General features: G+C 40.6%; 1 protein-coding gene across 1 annotated transcript in view; it reads left to right on the top strand.

The window, feature by feature from the left end:
* The window catches only part of ctnnd2a (catenin (cadherin-associated protein), delta 2a), a 317,537-nt gene that overhangs the window by 149,476 nt on the left and 147,711 nt on the right, over window positions 1-20,350 (top strand). Inside the window, exons 7-11 of the mRNA XM_037756610.1 lie at window positions 3,517-3,571; window positions 5,376-5,592; window positions 5,898-6,015; window positions 7,803-7,935; window positions 13,434-13,607. Coding sequence (XP_037612538.1) covers window positions 3,517-3,571; window positions 5,376-5,592; window positions 5,898-6,015; window positions 7,803-7,935; window positions 13,434-13,607 — 697 coding nt within the window. The remainder of the gene's footprint in view (window positions 1-3,516; window positions 3,572-5,375; window positions 5,593-5,897; window positions 6,016-7,802; window positions 7,936-13,433; window positions 13,608-20,350) is intronic.

The raw sequence follows: 20,350 nt of genomic DNA, 5'->3' as shown, positions 1-20,350 counted from the left end.
GAAAGCCTGTTTGCTTAGTTACATTGGGCCTCATGCAAGAACCACTCATACGAACAGATTTGTATTTAAGTGCCTTGTACGAATAATTTAGGAGAACATTTACCAATTGTCTCGTATTTTGAATTTTCTCTTAGGTACTAACACAATTTACGACCTGTCGTAGGAGACGTGCAATTAGTCTGCTGTTATCCAATGGATTGCATATTTCATTACAAATAATGAAAAATAAATACATAAATGAATAAAATCCTATGAATTACGCATCATAATTACGTTGACATTATCCTGTTTGACTCTGCAATTTGAATGATAATATAATTCTAAATGTATTTAACAATTTCCTAAATCATTTAAATTGGCTAATGATGCTATTGTACAGTATAACACTACTCAATATGAACATATCCAACTGCAAAACAACTTAATTTATACACTAATTGAAGGTAAATTTGTTCCTGTTTATAATAAAGTCAACAGGAAGTGTAACCAAGCGCGTCAGGCTCTTGGAAGGGAGCGTGTCGCCATGCTGATATTGAGATTGGGAACTAGGAATTGGGCAGGACGTATAGCCTTATATGGTATCATTGGGGCATTAATTATTATTAATTACGCTCGCATTTACACACGGGTGGCTTTCATCATGTTTATGCAGATCATGTACGGTTACAGTTATATGAAATTGTTCTTGCATGAGGTCCAATGTTTGTAAGAGGACTCATTTTTCCATGATTTGATGAAGAAAAATATGTATGAAGAGGAATTTGAACAGATATTCTTAAGAAGAGTTTAACCCCACCCTGCATGCGATGCCACCCACTCTAACTCTGATCATTTCGTCCGTTCATTTGAACGAGGGACGAATACCAGACAAACGTTAAATATTCAGGAGAGTATGAAAGATACAAACACTAAAAGTGATTCAGATGATATAGCCTCACTGAGCTGAGCAGTTTGAATGAAGTTTCTACATTGAATGGTGTTGAAGTAATTAGGTGCCAAAAACTAGAAGGAATGAGCATAATAAAGAGAAACCGAGAAGAACATGGATGGATTTTCATGAAATCGTGCCTTTTCTGTCATGGATCATGAAAGTCGACATCAAAATAGATTTATTTATGGAAAGTTGGCAGAAGAATGAGACTTAATTTTAGCTGAATATACTGAGCAACTGAGATTGCTGTTCTGACAGCTCTAAAGAAATCATTATTGGAATTGTGGAATCAAACGCGTGGAAGTTGTTGACATTGAGTATATCTGTCAGTGTAATTTTAACAAAAAAATATAATTGCAAATATCATTTGTGTAAGAAAGAAGAGAGGCAGATATTCAGTTTATTCCCGCTGCAGCTGATTTTAAATAGGACCATGGCCACAGATTTGGACTGTAGCAGTGATTCTACCAGTGTGTTTACCATCCAGAGTTGTTGGTTTGGGAGTAAAATTCAGCCCATCCTTTGTAGCTGAGCCAGGTTAAGTTACAGCTTCCATCAGGATTTCCTCCTTGTGTGTTGAGATCAAGGTGGATCAGCAGCTCAAGGTTGAATGCTATACTCTACCCTTCCATAAGCACTTCCACATATACACAGCCACACACGGTGTCAGCATGTTACTGAGTCAAGAACATGTAAGACGATATATGGGAGCTACCGTAGCTCACTGTATATTTTACCCATCCTTTCAGTCCCTATCTCTCTGCCTCCGCTACTCTCCCTGCCTCCATAAACTGTATGTCATGTTTTTTTTTTTTTTATGAAAGAGACTGCTAATCCACTAAGCCAAAGATAAATCAGTTTCCATGACCCCTCTGCAAACAAAAGCAGTGCTGGAACCAAAGGCCTGTTGTCTTCAGCAGACACGCTTTGGCTCATCGCAGAGGAGGAAAAATAGAACCAGAAAACTGCCATTCAGAACATAATGGGAGAGGGTGTGCCTATGTATGTGTGTGTGTGTGTTGCTATATTTATCCAGGGAAGGTTTGCTGAGCAGGCACGCTTTGTTTCTTTCTACCAGCCGTTCTGCTCTATTGTACAGCTGCAAATATGCACACCTGGAAACGGTTATGTACAGTAGCTTTCTAACTGAACTCCAGATTGTTTGCGTGGGCGTGTGTTGTCATGTTGTGAGACACTCATTATTGGATCATAATATGTTTGTTGGTCATTTCCATGGTGTATGGAATTGTGATTATCATAACGTTAATGCGAAAGAACAGAAGGTTTGAGTATTTCAAGTTCTCCGACTGTCTGAGAGTAACTGCAGCGATGATGACAGCGCTCCAAGGTGACTCAGTGACTGTGCTTGCATAATGTGGCCTTGTACAACTGCAGCCATGTCAGACTAATAATAATGTATTTGAATCCCCTTTACAGCTTTAAGCATCAACTTAAGGCTATATGAGGCTCAGTGGAGCACTGGCATATGCTCTCCCCTTCTGTCTCTGCAGACTTAGGAGGATATATTCATTAGGATCGACGTATGATATGTGGTAGAAATTCTTCTCATGCTTTAAAGGGGAAGTAGGTGGAATTAGAGCTAATATGATTAAAAAAAGTTTTTACAAAAAGGTCGCTATATCCTGACAGTAGTGCATGAGACAAGTGATCTGATAAAAATAATATGCGTCTGTGTCCTCCTGTGATCCTAATGGCATCTGCAAGATATCACAGATTTGATCAGCGCTGCCTAGTTTTGACCGTTTGATCGGAGTTTGCGATTGATTGACAGCTGCCTCCACTGAATGAACAGCCAATAGGAACGCTCTCTCTCTCTGTAATTACCTGTGATTGGCCAAAGTCTCCCGTCACGGGATTTTTAAAGCCTGAAAACAGAGCCATGAGGAGGTGCAGAAGTCTAGTTATCTCTCAGAACACTTCAATTAAAATATGCTGAAAGGTTATTATAGGATTTTTCCCGAATGATGCCAAACATATTTTGCCTACTGCAGATTTAACCAGCAAAAATGTTCATTTTTCATCCTTTGAATTTGGTTCAAAATGAAGACATACCAAATCAATATGTGTAATTTAACAGCTTTCTCTTTTGTGTGATTTTAATAACAGATTAATTTATTTTAAGGATTTGTTGGTTTTATATTGATATTGAGGTTTACGTGATGACAGATGATAGATATTAAGACATGAATACACGATTGACTGTGTAATATTTCCCTCCACTTTAGTAGGTGGTGCAACAAGGCTTTATGAGAAATGATTTCAGTCATCCGAACTCCCAGGACCTCATGGCCTGCTTCTATGAGTCTGTTTGAATCACCCTCTTGTGTTCTGTGGGGATTTCATTACGAGCTGCTCTAGGTTCATTCGAGACTCCTCAAAGGCTCAACTGTACTCATTGTGCATAAAAGTTTTTGATGGCCACTACTCTTTATTCTTTTTTATCCCGTTTTTCTTAACTCTTGTCTCTTTCTTTCCCTCCTCCCACACTAATCACACCCTATATTCATCCCTTCTTCCCTGTCATGACTCTTCCTCCATCCCTTGCTTACCCCACCTCCCCTCAGGTGACATCTAGTCGTGCAGCCCAGCAGCAACAATCACAAACCGGGGCAGGGTCAGGTAAGAGCTCACCTCGCCTTCTCTTCCTCTCTGTCTCTTGTTCATGGAGATGCAATGTCTTTATAATAAATTAATCTGACATAGCATGAAGCACTATGGCTACACAGAGATGACATTTGGAGACGCTGACAGACAAGCATGAGAATCTGAATAAAAAAAGCTGCTACTAGCAGAATGTGTTCAGAGCCTGCAGTATGTATAATTTTTAGGGCTGTCAAAGTTAACGCAAATTTGTTTTAACGCCATTAATTTCTTTAAGGCATTAACGGAATTTGCGATCTTTAGGTTGTAGGTTGATCTCATTCTAGCTTGTTGCGAAGGAGGCTGATTAACGCTCCAAATATACGCTACATTTTGGCGAGGAAAATCTGTCATGGAAATTTTCAAAGGGGTTCCTTGACCTCTGACCTCAAGATATGTGAATGAACATGGGTTCTATGGGTACCCACGAGTCTCCCCTTAAAAGACATGCCCACTTTATGATAATCACATGCAGTTTGGGTCAAGTCATAGTCAAGTCAGCACACTGACACACTGACAGCTGTTGTTGCCGGTTGGGCTGCAGTTTGCCATGTTATGATTTGAGCATATTATGTTATGCTAAATGCAGTACCTGTGAGGGTTTCTGAAACAAATATTTTTCATTGTTTTGTGTTATTAATTGATTTCCAATATTAATTGATTTCCAATATATATATATATATATATATATATATATATACGTATATATATATATATATATATACATATATATACATATATACATATACATACATATACATATACATATATATATATATATACATATATATATATATATATACATATACATATACATATATATATATATATATACACATATACATATACATATATATATATATATATACATATACATATATACATACATTTGCATAAAAAAGCATATGTGTCCAGTCCCATGTTATAAGAGTATTACATATTTGACAAATCTCCCTTTAAGGTACATTTTGAACAGATAAAAAAATGTTTATTAACTGTGGACAATCACACGATTAATCGCGATTAAATATTTTAATCGATTGACAGCCCTAATCATTTTCTCACGTTAGGGTCGCACATTTGATGATACCACAAAGTTGATCATCAAACTTTGGCCTAAGGTGTTCTGGTACCAAGTACACTTATGAATCAGCCTATGCTTGAACATGATGTTTGTTATAGCCAATCCACGACGAGCGCAGAAGTCCAATAACAAAGCCAGGCTGAGATTCAGATTGGGCAGATCATCACCCCGCTCCTGGTTTCTGCACTGTTGCTCACGTGAGCGTTGAAGTCCCCCAGCAGAACTATAGAGTTCCTAGGCGGTATCCTTTCCAAAACCCACACCCAGAGACTCTAAAGCCGTCTACACATGATCAGCGGTAAAATTGCTCTGCGCTGGCTGTGCCATTGTTTTCCTATGGGCTGAGCGGTGCCGCACGACTAGGCAGAAGCCGCCGAGCACTGAGCTTAAAGTTCAAATTATTTCAACTTTGACCTCGGCTGCCGCTGACCTTTCAAAGCGCAACCAATAAGAACAACTGCAACTGCTGTTGTTGTTGCCGCCGCCTAGATCAGTGAATGGCATTCCTTGCGCTCTTTTTGGGGGGAAACATTTTACCTGCTGCCTCTGCAACTCTACCTCGCGGTGAGTGAAGAGCAAACCTCTTATCATGAGAAGGCAGCTTAAGAATCACTGACGCAAGCCTCACCACATTCTTACTCATTCTTCTGCTTTACACCCCCATTTATTGAGTTTTCTCTCCCTTCCCTTGTCCTCCAGGTATCTACTACTCCAGCTCCACCTTACCCGCCCAGCGTGTCAGTTCTCCTCTGTCTGGAGGAGGAGGAGGAGGAGGCTCGGGTTCCGGTTCCCCAGGTAAACTCCAACGCCTGGGATCAGCCTCCGACGCACCGGGGTACTCTACCACTCAGCGCCTGCCTTCCTCCTCCTCTCCCAGCAAACAGTCTCCCGGTACTCGACTGGCCAAGTCATACAGGTAGATTTTGATGTATTTGGTGTGGATACTGATGTATGATAGGGTTTGAAGGTAGATAAGGGTGATGACATTTGACATAATTACTATATTTAACACATCAGTCTCATTCATAGGTTTTACAGACAGCATGAGAGGAGAGATAAATAAACAATGAACGACTATAGAATAGAAAAAAGCCTGTTGGCATGCATTGAATAAAAAAATACTCACATATAAGTGCATAACTGTGTATGTGAAATGGAATGAATCATTTCAAGTCATTATTTTTCATCGAAATGATGTTACTTTGCCCATTTGTCTTCCAGCACCACAGTTGCTGTGACAACAGCAGGAGGGGGCGGGTCTCCCCTGAGGGTCGCATCTCCACCCAACTCTACAGCAGCAGGGGGAGGGGCCAGCTCATCATCGTCCCCTCTTCACCAGGTACACAATGTTACAGTCGTACACTTGAGTCACCATAGTATTACGTAAATACCAACATTTTTGTGTGCAGAATGCATTCAAATTGCATTGCAAATGCTACTGGTTATAAAATATTGCCATGAATGACACCAAGGCAACTGCAACAGGTCTAGAGTTAGTGCAATTGTGAACTCTGTTCCACAAAGTCTCAGTAAAATCAATATAAACTAGGGCTGTCAAAGTTAACGCAATAATAACGCATTAACGCAAATTCGTTTTAACGCCACTAATATATTTAACGCATTAACGCAATCAATATTTTGGAGGTTGTAGCGGGTTCAGATTGAAAGCTAGAGTGAAGATATTAGTGTCATATGAAACTAGCTCCAAACTTACGCTAAATTTTGGCAAGGAAAAACTGTCATGGCCAATTTGTAAGGGGTCCCTTGACCCCTGACCTCATGATATGTGAATGAAAATGGGTTCTCTGGGTACCCACGAGTCTCCCCTTTACAGACAGGCCACTTTATGATAATCACATGCAGTTTTTAGGGCAAGTCATAGTCAAGTCAGCACACTGACACACTGACAGCTGTTGTTGCCTGTTGGACTTGAGTTTTTTTTATTTTATTTATGTGAGGGCTTCTGGATAATATTTGTCATTGTTTTGTGTTTTTAATTGATTTCCAATAATAGATATGTACATATATTTGCATAAAGCAAGCATATTTGCCCACTCCCATGTTGACAAGAGTATTAAATACTTGACAGATCTCTCCTTAAGGTACATTTTGAACAGATAAAAGAATGTGAAATTAATTTGCAATTAATCGCGATTAAATATTTTAATCGACTGACAGCCCTAATATAAACATTGCTGAATAACTGAATATCTCAAACGTGTGCATGTGAGAGCATGACAAGGATCTTCTGTGCACACAGAACCTTCTTCCTTCTTCAGTGAAGTAAATTGTGAGAACATGTATGTCTCTGTTAAATATTATCCTGACCTGGTTCAGTAAATTAATTTGATATCATTGTTTGGAAGAATTCATGTATTTCACCATATCATATGATTTTCTACACATTTAATCAGTTATGATACAGATAGTAGATTTAGAAAGTGATTTGACAATGGCTATAATATGCAGCATAATAGTACAAAGATTATTAAGTACAGTATTGACAGTGCTAAGGCCCAATATTGGTATTTATTGAACAGTAATTGACAGTTGAACCATTCTTTGTAAGTATTATTATATATAGTCAGATTGTGTAGTCATACTATTGATCGATGCTAAGCGGCTGGGCGTTAGAGGGAAGATTATATTCTTGTACTGACAAAGAATGGTGTAGTGCAGCTCCAGAGCAATTACAAATCGAGTCATATCTTCAAACAAAAATCTATATAAGTCACTTTTACTTCTTCAAATGGCTAATCTTCAAATAGCACCTTATCTAAACCCTGGTATCTTAGGTAAATGTGTTGGATGCTTATATCCAATATCTCACACTGTACCATGATGAAAAGTACTTTCTGCGTGGGTGTTCTCAGTATAAATTACATCTTTAACTGTAAGTGGTTTGGACATGGTTTACACATAGTGCCAGTTTTAATTTATAAGCCCATTTTACAAAAGCTTCTCATTTGGATATAGACACGAAGTAAATTGGCAAAGTAAATTAAAAAAAAAAAATTCAGGTACAAATTCTTTCTATCTAAACCGCACAAATGGAAACATATAAGAACGAGTGTATGACTGAGCTTTTTTACAATTTTTATATATGTATTTGTTTGTCTTTTGCAGATGAGTTCGGGCATAGGGAGCTATGCCACTCTGTCTCCCAAACGACTGGCAGCTCACCACGCCTCTGACCAGTACAAGATCTCCCACGAGCTCTACGCTACTGCTACACTGCAGAGACCTGGCAGCCTGGCAGGTGGGAAATCCCACACACTCACGCAGTCACACATGCACGCACACATAAACCCAAACACGAGTGTAACTCCACCACGGGCCTTTAGTAACCTTACTCTGCGTCTTACTGATTACGCTGCTCTTAAACCAATTGCACTGTGAGCAGTAAAGGGATGTAAGAAAACCTCTCGTTGTATCTTTGAGTGTTTGTGTCTGCTGTTGATCCAACATCTTGTGGCCCGTATTACATTTCAATGTCACGGCCACTCGAAGAAATGTCAAGTTCTGCTTTTAAGTCTATTGAATTAGCCATCAGTGTGTGATCAATGTGTTGTGGTTGTTGTGGTTATCTACTCTATGTCGCAACCCTTGTACATACTTCATGGCTGCCCTTGAGAACTTCTGTATGAATGCACCTGCTCTTCTGAACTTACATTATGAATTATGACCTGTTTAACAACAGGTTTGTTGTGACTATACCAGACAGAAACCTGCTTTAAAGGACCAGTGAGTAATGATTAGGTGGATCTACTGGCAGAAATGGAATATAATATTAATAAGTATGTTTTCTTTTAGTGTATAATCACCTGATCATAAGAATTGTTTTGTTTTCTTTACCTTAGAATGAGCCGTTTATATTTACATAGTCCTCTTCATGGAGTCCACCATGTTGCACCACTATGTTTCAACTGTAGCCCAGAACAGACAAACCAAACTCTGTTAACTTTTCCTGCTTGGGCCGAAGTCGATAACATTACTCGCTCCCGTTGCCGCCACTCTCTCTCTCTCTCTTGCTTCACCACTCACTTCCCACGTACACACACACACACACTCTACGCACTGGATCGGCTCCCAATGGCTCTTGATGGGGCCATTTGCGTATTCGCGTCGGCCACCGTAGCTCTCCTACACACCTAACTCACGGGAGAGGCTTCAGTTGGTTGCTATCTCCTCACCTCACCACTAGATACCGCCAGATCCTACACACTGGACCTTTAAGAAGATTCAAATGATTCTGATTGTGTCCTCGAATAAGATATATTTACTGTGTCTGTGAGCTGAATGTATTAGAATGACATTGGTCTTGCAGTACAGGCAGCAACAGACTTTTATTCGCCCCTGCAGTTGCATTGACTAGTTAATGGCTTTCTCTCTTAACTCCACAAAATTGAATTGGCTGAATATCAAACTGAAAATGAAAATGTGTTGTGGAAACTGTTTGCGGTCCATTGTGTAAAATGTTATTTTATGTATTTGAGTTTGGCTGTTTGTGTCTGTTTAGAAGAAATACTGTAGATAGCCCACTGTTTCAAGGACTTTTAATTCCCAAAGCTTGTATAAGTGTCATTCAGAATAAAAGTAGATTAGATAGACTTCCTTTTTCATTTGGCTTTACCCAAATGCATGATTTTTCTTTCTTCTTTTTATACATTTATTTGTAGCATAGTATAGTATATATCTTCACTATTTTTGGTGCCTCTATTACAGGGTCCTTTGTCACAGGTTGGCTTTTTGAGTGTTTTCAATTTTTCACACAACATAAAAGAATTATTTGACAAGATTAATATTGATTAAACCGGGCGGCAGTGTTTTGAAGCCATGGAGTAAGTTAAATTGATTGGTCTTTTAAACATGGAGCTGTATTGATGGAGAACATAACCTTCATGCTTTACCCCGAGGGCATAACTGTGATCTCGAGGCAACGCCTGGGGTTTCATCTCTCCTGAAGACTTTAAATGAAGAAGAAAAGAAAAGCACTGAGGCTGAGCAGGAATGATGGAAAAGAGATCTCTGACTGTCACTATAAATAGCAGGCGGAGGTCATATGTTTATGAGAATTTGCTTTCATGTGCTTGGACTATACCGCGCTGTGGTTGATTGTATCAGAACAATTTAAAGGCAACTTATCAATCTTGGAAATGCAAGATATTGTGGTACTCACCATATTTCCAAAATACCAGGAATTATTTGTAGCTGCTGTTAGTCAGAGGTTTGCTTATCCTTAGTGGGCAACATCCTGCTGGAAAAAGCACAGTAGAGTTCATGTGAGTGGCCTGTTTGGAGAGGTACTTAACAGCTCTATAGCACCTACTCTACAGTGGAGTTAAGCTGTGTAAAACCGGCATCGCCTAAAAAAAGAAATGTCCTCTCTGTGCTTTCTGCATGAAGGGCCTGAGTGATACAGTTTATTGTGTATAGATGTTTCCATAGTGACGCAATAGCATAACACCCGCAGCTGAAGAAAGAATGACTAAGATATTTAAGCAAACAGAGATAATTAAAATATATCAGTGAATAAAATAAAATTGAGATTGGGCTTCATTGGCTTTAACACTGACTGGTGGTTGACATTGGAGCCTCTGGCACTGCAGTGGTATTTATATGGTCCTGTTCTATTTTTGATTTGATTGGCCCAGAAAATTGTTAAACCTATATGATCATATTTGAGTCTTAAAGCAGCAGTAGGTAGAATTGGAGCAAATATGATTAAACAGTCACTATATCCTGACAGTAGAGCATGAGACAGGTGATCTGAAAAAAAATCACGTGCCTCTGTGTCCCCCGGTGTCCTCCGGTGTCCTCCGGTGTCCTCTGGTGCTCCTAATGGCATTTACAATATTTCACAGACCGGAGGAAAACAACCAATCAGAGCCAAGCAGGAGCCTTGCCGTCTCTGAGCAGCTGTCAATCAATCGCAAACTCCAAATATGAATCAATATTCTGTTACTGTAATGCCTATTACTCACATAAAATGTTGTCAGAAACACCTTACTGTTTAGCTGTAAAATGAGAAAGTTTGTGACCCATCAGCCACGTTGAGATCAGTTGAGGAAATACCAAGCACCGCCCACCAGCCGGAGCAAACTTGCTCCTCATTTTACAGCTAAACAGTAAACTACAAGATGTTTCTAAAAACATTTTACCTGAGAAAAAAAGGCATTACAGTAACAGAATATTCATTAATATTTGATCAGTGCTGCCTAGTTTGACCGTTTGATCGGAGTTTGCGAGTGATTGAGAGCTGCCTCTGTTGAATGATCAGCCAATAGGAGCGCTCTGTCTCGGAAATGACATGTGATTGGCCAAAGCCTATATCTCTTATCTCTCAAAACACTTGAATTACAATATGCTGAAAGGTTATTATGGAATTTCTGCCCACTGATGCCAAAAATATTCGACCTACTGCCACTTTAACGTGACAGATACAGTATACTACTCTTCGAATTACAGTAGGCACTGTACATGGTTATTATGAAAGAGAAAATAATGTAATATCATATTTTTTTTTACTGTAGGTGTGATATTTAGTTTGCTACTTGTCAACTAAACAAACATCACCGAGGCATCAAGGGACTAGAGTTTTTTTTTTTGTTTTTTTTTACATTTTGTTATCCCTTTTAAATATTTTACAGAAGGAAACATCTCGGGAGGGCATCTTACTCTATTTTTCTCTCTCACTGCGTCATTCTATCTTCTCGTCTTAAAGTTCCCTCTCGCTTTTGAAAGAAAGAGGTCAGTACATTCACGAGTGGGCCCTTGCGAGTTAAAAAAATAAATGAATAAAGAAATAAAACTGACTCCCCAAGACTTCAAAGACGAACGGGATGAAGGAAGAGAGAGAGCCGGGATGAGTCATGCCGTTAATGGGTGTGTCCATGACTCTAATTAGCACTCCTTCATGCATATTCTGACCATCTCTGCCTCTTTCTTGCTTCGTTTTCCTCTAAATTCACCTCATTTCAATTGAGCTCAATGGGTGTTGTGGCATCCAAAAAATGTCCATCCACTTCTGTCATTTTCTCAAATTCTCTCCATCTACTATATCTCTTTTTTTCTCACTCCCTTCTGACTCTCTCTCCGGCTGCTGCTGGCTAGCAGAGTGTGACAGGAGACAACCTACCTTTGCGTTAGCAAGGAGGTAAACAGGCCAGTCAGTTAACCATGCTGAAAGGAGGACACAGTTGCACAGTTTGCCACAGTCATGCTCAAAACAGGCATAATGAGGCAAACCAGTGCTTTATCATTTGCCATGGTGTAGTACAGGAAGTGCAGGCAGTTCGATAAAGGAGGTTTAGGATAACAGATTCCTGCTGGGTGTTTCTGTTTGAGTATTCATAGCGATTCATCTTTAAAATACTCTCTTTGACTTGCTTTATTGGACAAGAAATAGACTCCGATCCTAAACTAGAGCGTGGCATACATGCTAGTGTGTGCACTTGATCCTATACTGAGATGATTGAACGCCCCACATGCATCGATTTCTGATATGATCTGAAGGGTTGTGGGGTTTTGACTGTATTAAGTTGATGGCGGATACACACGGAGGTCTGAAGCGATGCACTCATCCCCCCCGCTTCCTCCGCTGGAAAACGCCCGGCACGTGACTCGCCATCGATTGAGAGCTAATGCGATATGATACGACGTTAGCTCCACTGGACCGTCTCTCTTTCTCTCAGTCACTCATTGCTGTGCATATATGAGTATGTGGACGGCTTTTCACTTCATCTCCTGCCGTGTCACCCAAGCCCTCGCTGACTCGTCTTCATATTCCCCACCGGGTCTCCTCCTCCTTTTCCCTTTCCTAATTTTAATTTTGCTCCGTGTTTTCAGAGGGAGGCCTTACATTTGTTCTGCTGTGTAATGAACAAATGCCTTCTGTCAATGTCTTCCTCTGCCCTGTGTGTGTGTGGGATTCCTGCCAAACACGGAGCAAAGAGGGGGGACACTGCATCTCATTATTTTATAGCTGACGACCAGCAATGTGTTCCAGGGAGATTAAAAAAAAATGAAATACAGAGGCATCCCTCTCTCTCTGTCTCGCTGTTTTTTCCTCTGTCTCTCTTTATATCTGCCTATTTCTTCCTATCTCTTGTGTTGCTATGCATGTCTCCCTTTATTTTTCTGTCATTTTTCTTTTTTTCCGATTTGGTGCATCTCTTGCCCGACCACTCACACAAACACACCCTTATCTGTCCACCATATAAATAGTGTGCTGTCTATCACTTGGTGCTCTGTAACACACACACACACACAAAAAAGCCCAGGGTGAAATGTAAAGGTCTAAAAACACAAGAGTCACATACTAGGCCTGCTTTTTGTTTTCCTCTCCTTTCCTTTACTGTCTTTCGCCCATCATCTCCACACCTGTTTCTTTTCTTTTCTCTTGTCTCTCTTGTGTACCCATCCACTATTCTGCCACATTAATTTGTCTTTATTTCTTTCTTTCTTTCTTTCACATCCTCTGTATATCTTGTTTCACCCTCTCCATCCCCACCTTACCATTCCACTTTCTTTCCATTTACTGCACGAACTTTCAACCCATCTTACCTTCCTCTATTTCCTTCCTTCATTGTTCCTTACCTCCTTTACATCTCTTCAATTCCTCTGTCCCACCCTTCCTTACCTCCTCTACTGTACCTCATCCTGCATTTGCCTCTCCCTCATTTTACCCTCCCTCTTTCATCCTCTCTCCGTATCCTCCTTAACATTATTTTTTCTCTTCCTCTCTCTTTTCTCCAGGCTCTCGTGGCTCCTACAGTAGTCAGCACAGTCAGGAGCCCCTTCGGCCCTTGGGGTCCCCAGAGCACCACATAGATCCCATCTATGAAGAGCGTGTCTACCACAACAAGGGCCCCATGAGGAGCCTCAGCCAGGGCCAGGGGCCGGACACAGGCCCCTATCGCAACAACACCGGTAAGGCCCTCCCTGCATTTGTATAATCAGGGACAGCTATGCAGTTTCATTTGAGCATTTTTGTGTTTTTATTCACTTCATATGCTGTGTTTGTGTTTTTTTAGAGCTGAAGTTAACATGATTATAACGCGATAATAATGCAAATTTCGGTTTAATGCTACTGATTTCTTTGCGCAATGCAACTTGCGACTTTTAGGTTGTAGCAGGCTCAGTTTTAGAGTGAAGATACTGGTATCATATGAAACTAAAAAACCTAAGGAATCCATTGGTATCAACTATGTCATACTATCTTGTAGCAAAGGAGGCTAATTAACGCTCCAAACTTAGTCTAAATTTTGGCAAGGAAAAGCTGGCATGACCATTTTCAACGGGGTCCCTTGACCTCTGACCTTAAGATATGTGAATGAAAATGGGTTCTATGGGTACCCACGAGTCTCCCCTTTACAGTCCTGCTCACTTTATGATAATCACATGCAGTTTGGGGCAAGTCATAGTCAAGTCAGCACACTGATACACTGATAGCTGTTGTTGCCTGTTGGGTTCGAGTTTGCCATGTTGTGATTTGAGCATATTATTTTATGCTTTAATTTAATCGATCGACAGCCCTAGTTTTTTATAGTTTTAAACCTAGAATGTATCCTGCTCAACTTCTCAGTATCTTAAAGTTGAAGAATTGTGTCCTTGATCAGCTGTGGCAACAGACAGCTTATAGATTATAGACAAGATCTGACTTGAATCTGCCTTTATGCAAACTTAATAATTGAGCAGGGATAAATTTGTATGAGGAGGCAAAAGATGTGTTCATTAGGAGCTGAATTTCCATCCATTTACGTCATTTTGTCAATCAGTCACACAGCACGCATTCACCTCGTGTTAATTGCTGCTCGCTTACCTAGCGTCAGGTTTAAATGATATAAAGATGCAACATTTTTTCCAACATGATTTGAGAGTTGCAGCCCTTTTCCTGTTTTGGTTGTTAATGTTCTTTTTCTTCGTGCTGTGTAGTTACTCCCACACATTTTCCAACAGCTGCACCCAACCCAACAACAAATGGAAAAAATACATAATAGAGAATAAAGAATAAGGAATATAGAAAAGGCGATCGCCGACCCTTTTGTTCTATGTTATCTTTTTTTTCCAGTTGGGAATGAAGCACAGCTGGGCACATTTTCTATCAAAGTCTCACAGTCAGACGCACTCCTTCTCACCCGCTCTCTCCGCAACTCCATTGTTGCCAGCAATGTGTTTTTAATAGGGCCTCATTGAGTTTATCTCAATGTGGGTTTAGGTACGCCGTGTTAATCCCATTACCGTATCATACCCACATGAAAACACCCAAGTCGGTCACGCCACGTTCACAGCTCCCTCGATGTCATTAACCAGCCTAGCCTTAATAGCTATCATTAGCATTTGGGTCAGAATCATAGCAGTAAATATGCCACTCTAGACCAGCGTTTGACTTGATCAGTTTGACTCACTTGAAAGGAGTGAGAGTTGCCTTTAAGCACAGCATTTGAAGCGCATTTCAGAGTTGGGCAGGGGGGTCGTTGGGTTTGCTCTTATTCTTGGGAGATATTGCTTTGATTAGTCGGTGAAATCCTGAACAATGCATACTGTACAGCGATAGGATTGTATTAGCAAGCAGGAATTAATTAAATAAGTGCTCCTCAGAAGTGTGCAGAGAGGATCCACTGTTATCTATAATTTACTGTCTTGTATTTGTAGTTTCAATAGATGGGTATAAGAGAACTCACAAAGGAAATTTGTACTGCAGCTATGAAAATCAATAGACTGTGGATCAGACTGTGTACATTTAATTGCAACGCTTGAGGTTTACAATACGCTTCTCCTTTGATTCAGTATTTTAATAGATTGTCTCATGTTGTTTGAGCTAAATCCTCCTTCAGAGTGTATCAGCACGAGCCTTTTTCACCTCACACGCAATCTCCCTCCTACTGCTCTCGGCCCATGTATCTATACGGCGGTAAATCAACACACCAAAAGATGAACAGCACCTTGAAGTCACTGGCCTGTTGAATTGGGGCTCGGCCTTTGCGCAGCATGTTTTAAAAGTCATGTTAATAGTCTGTGCAGCGACTAGGAGGTTGTCTAATAAGGATTCATAATGCATGGAGTGATAGCGCATAGTGAACTGATAAGGGCTGTGCTGACATGGTGAGCGGTAAGTCATTAATTATGTCATAGCGCCTTTTCTTGGCAATGGCAGGCTCACATTATTGGTTCATTAAGCTGGCATGGATCAATGTAATTAATGCTATAAGTCATTCCTGCGGTGGGAAGAGAATGGAGACGTTTTTGTGTGCGTATTTCATTCCAAAAATTTGCAAAGCTGGGTCTATATACGGTGCACGCCGTCGGGCTAATTCAAGGCCAATTTAAAGAAGGCACTTGCAGTCAAATGAAGCTCACGGTATTCATTGAGAGCGTGGGCCACCACATTACTTAACTGGACACTTAACCATGAAGAGGAGCTGCATGATACAACAAAAGCAATTTAAGTGACTATAATTAAACATGCGCTGCTTTCTTTATATATATATAGTGGCTGTTTCCTGACCCAGTTGAGGACAGAGAGACAGTAGGAACTCCAGCAGACCTGTAGTCTTTGGAAGTCTGCTGGCTTGTGCTTGTGGACGGCAGTTTGACAACACACTTGACAGTTCAGTCAGGTTCTGTTTAGAACACTGTCAATTGGTTAACCTGTCTGTCTGCTCAGTTTCCATTTCTCCCCACGCTTCACAGCTCAGTTCACGTCAACGTTCATCATTGTTAGCCTGGCCTGGCTGTGTTAGATAAACCGCAGTGTCACCACATCTACAGTAAATACAACTGAGGAAAAAAAAATATGTTGCGACTCAACAACTGCTCCACCTGCATGTAAGTGGACAGCTTTAAGTACATCTGTTTACACCTCCACATGCGTCTCAAGTGACCACTTGTGATCCAATCTCTCTTACCGCTCTATATGCAAATAAACACGTAGTAAACACATGGCTCATACAAAACACATTACATTAGATGAATGCCTGTAGCAATATCCTACATATTTGTGAATACGTACATTTCATTAATATCAATATAAAAGGTTATTGTACCGGCGGTCCCCGGGGACCTCCGTGCCACCGACCCCGCCGCCTTTGCCATGGCAACAGTGAGGTACAAAGCTTCAGAGAGCCGGGGATGACAGTGGGCGAGCGAGCAGACGGGCGGGTGTCCGCTCCGTGCAAAGCACTGGAACAAAAACGCTGACACATATCCGACATATGGTATGATAATATTGCACTTTGCATGCCTTTACAGGGCCGGCTTAAGGCATAGGCCATATAGGCGGTCGCCTAGGGCGCCACATTCCGGGGGACGCTGGTTGCCCTCTAAAAAATAAATGAATAAATAAATAAATCATAATAAAAAGGAGACCTCTTGGATCCCCTCAGGACATCAGTTGAGTAGGCGGTCCTTAATGTGGCCCAGGACACATTCCCGTACACACTGCTAAAAGAATGTGGCCTTAAGTGGCCCAAACCACCTCTAAATGTGGTCTGAGTGATCGGATCTCAATGCTTCTTGAGTGCGTTCACACCTGTTCTTAGAGCTGTCCACTTGTGATTGGATCACTGAGGACGCATGTTAATACCAGGTCTGAACAGGGCCTGTGTGTATGTCTGGTCAAACCTCTCTCTCACGCACACACACACCCTTCTTCAGTTATTCTTACTGACTGCTGTCTCACCCTCTTCATCCTCTTTTCCACATCCATGCACAGCGCAATATTATTGTGCAAGTATGAGCGTGTATGTGTGTTTTTTGCACTTTGCATGTGTGCAGGCAGTGTTTCATTCTCGGATTAAACCAGGCCAGCGCCCCAGAGGACTGCAGGTTAATGTGGCCTATTTTGAGCGATTATTCCTGCACGGTTGCAGCGTCTCTAACACACATACACATGCTACAAAGAAGAATCAGAGCAAGAAAAAAGCCTCAGGATGTGGTTTACACATTTGTTTATTTTTCCAAAAAAGACACTGTGTGTTTTTGAAATCAGCCTACAGTTTGTCACTTTGCTTCCGTATCTTTTTTTTACTTGTATAGTCTCCCTGTTTCCGACATCGGTACTGCTTCACCATTCTCTTGTGACCTCTCTCTCCTTCTGATTTTTATTGTTTTCTTTCTATTTTTATATGTATTTCAACCTTTCTCTGTCTTTTATTGCTTCTTCTTTCATGCCTCCCTTCTCTCTTCTTCCTCCCTCCTTTTCTCTGTCCTTGTTTTCTCCCTCTTTCTTCCTCCCCTTCCTGCCTTTTGTCTTACATTTTTTGCCTTTGTAGCTTCGCACCTTATTTCATGACAGCTATCTTGGTCTGTATTAATGACTCTGACCACTGGGAATAACGTCAGCACTGAATGAATGTGGCACTTCTTCTCTTTAATGGCTTATCATCAGACCTGCACGTAGCTCAGGTGGCGACAGAGCGAATGGGTAGATTCACTGCCACGGCTATTTGTTAGGTGCATCTAGTAGCCGGGTTGAGCTATTGCTGTTGATAAGGGGGTTGTTATGTAGTTTAACATTGCTCCCTCCAGTATCTTTGAAGGAGACAGACACAAATACTTTTACAATCATTAATCACTAAGCCGCAGTAAAAACAATGTTATATTTTCTCAGCCATTAACAGAACCAGATAACCAAATGATGCAGAGCGGTGTGGGAAATTTTGGGATTTTGCATTTTGTGTCGTACTTTATTTGCATTTTACACATTTAACACCACTCTAGTCAATCCTGTAGTTTTGTTGTTACCTTATCACCTGCTAACCAGACCGCACCATGTAGAGTGCTTTATTCTGCATCCACTCCAAGAGCTTTGCAAATTAAGAGCCTCATCTTGGATATTATAAACTTTACTTTGGCTAAAGCACTCTTGGGTGTCTATGAAAAAGTTATATAGGATTTTTTGCACATGTAAATGCATTTTGAAGAAATGAAATGGTCAGTTCAGAGGCTGTTTTTACCATTTTTTTTTTTTGCCTGTGTTAATTCTTGGCATATTCATTGAGGTTTGGGCATATCTATTTTTGGTCTGATGCAGCGCAGCTTCAGTCTCTATAGCCTCTATGTCTTGTTCTTCTGACTCCTCTCCTGAATGAGGATGAATCCTGATATTTGCAGGATTGTTTTGGTCATATAGTCCTGTCCATTTTGGATAAATGCCATAAAGGCTGTGGTGTTGCAAGAATCACAAAAAAATATGAACACACACTTTTTAACATTGGGTTCCTGCTAGGGCTGTCAATCGATTAAATTATTTAATCATGATTAATCGCATGATTGTCCATATCTAATCGCAATTAATCTCAAATTAATCACACATTTTTATTCTGATTAAAATGTACCTTAAAGGGAGATTTGTCTCCCAAATATGCTTGCTTTATGCACATGTATGTATATATGCATTGTTGGAAATCAATTACCAACACAAAACAATGACAGAAACCCTCACAGGTACTGCATATAGCATAAAAAAATATGCTAAATTCATGACATGGCAAACTCAAGCCCAACAGGCAACAATAGCTGTCAGTGTGTCAGTGTGCTGACTTGACTATGACTTGCCTAAAACTGCATGTGATTATCATAAAAAGGCATGTTTGTAAAGGGGAGACTCGTGGGTACCCATAGAACCCATTTCCATTCACATATCTAGAGGTCAGAGGTCAATGGACCCATTTAAAAATGGCCATGCTAGTTTTTCCTTGCTAAAGTTTAGTGTAAGTTTGGAGCGTTATTTACCCTCATTTGCGACAAGCTAGTATGACATGGTTGGTACCAATTAGGTTTTTTAGTTTCATATGATACCAGTATCTTCACTCTAGCTTTAAAACTGAGTGTTAAAACAAATTTACGTTAACGTGTTATTATCGTGTTAACTTTGACAGCCGTAGTTCCTGCAATTAAATTCATGCAGTTCCTAGGATAAGGTATGAACTCACATAAGCACATGGGTGTGTTTGTGTGTGTGTGTGTGTGTGTGTGTGTGTGTGTGTGTGTGTTATGTTTCTCACAGGATTATTTTTTCCTTGAAGTTGCAGCTCTTTAGCACCGGTCCCTTTCGCCAGTGTGAATGTGCACACACACAGTATACATGCACAGTAAAAAGGAGAGGAAAAAATATGAGGAAGGCTTAACATCAAACCATTAAACCAATCTGCTTTCCCCTTTAAATCTGCTGTGTTCCTTCTGTAATGAGATCTGACGTCCTAACGAGGGGGACAGAACAGAGAGAGTGATGGAGGAGAGAGATGAGAGAGAGTACGCAAGCCCAAGAGAGGAGGGTAAAGACGGAAGAGGACTGGAGAGAGAGGAGAGCGAGAGGGGTGAAGTTATTGTGCTTCTTCCGACCAGGAGGCAGGGAAAGTTCAGGGCACTTCTTAAATAGATAAAGTGACAGATCCTTGAAATGAAAAAAAGCCCTCCGGTGTCCAAATGTGGTTTGTAATGCTAATTATAGTCACTTGGGCTATGTGTGTGTGTGTGTTTGTGTGTATAATTGGTGGATATTTAAAGTTACAATCTCGAAGATCGCCGTTCCGTTGTCTTTGGCGGCACCTATGGCGATAAGCAGTAATTACAGATGTGTTTTTTGGATCTCACTTCCCAGAGATCCAAACATAGACTGTATAAGAAGTGGACGTAGTCACCGTGACATCACCCATTGTTTTGTGGACTAT

This window comes from Sebastes umbrosus, chromosome 21 (assembly GCF_015220745.1).
Source record: "Sebastes umbrosus isolate fSebUmb1 chromosome 21, fSebUmb1.pri, whole genome shotgun sequence".
NCBI lineage: Eukaryota > Metazoa > Chordata > Actinopteri > Perciformes > Sebastidae > Sebastes > Sebastes umbrosus.
The sequence above is the reverse complement of the archived record's forward strand: the minus strand, read 5'-3'. Positions and strand labels throughout refer to the sequence as shown.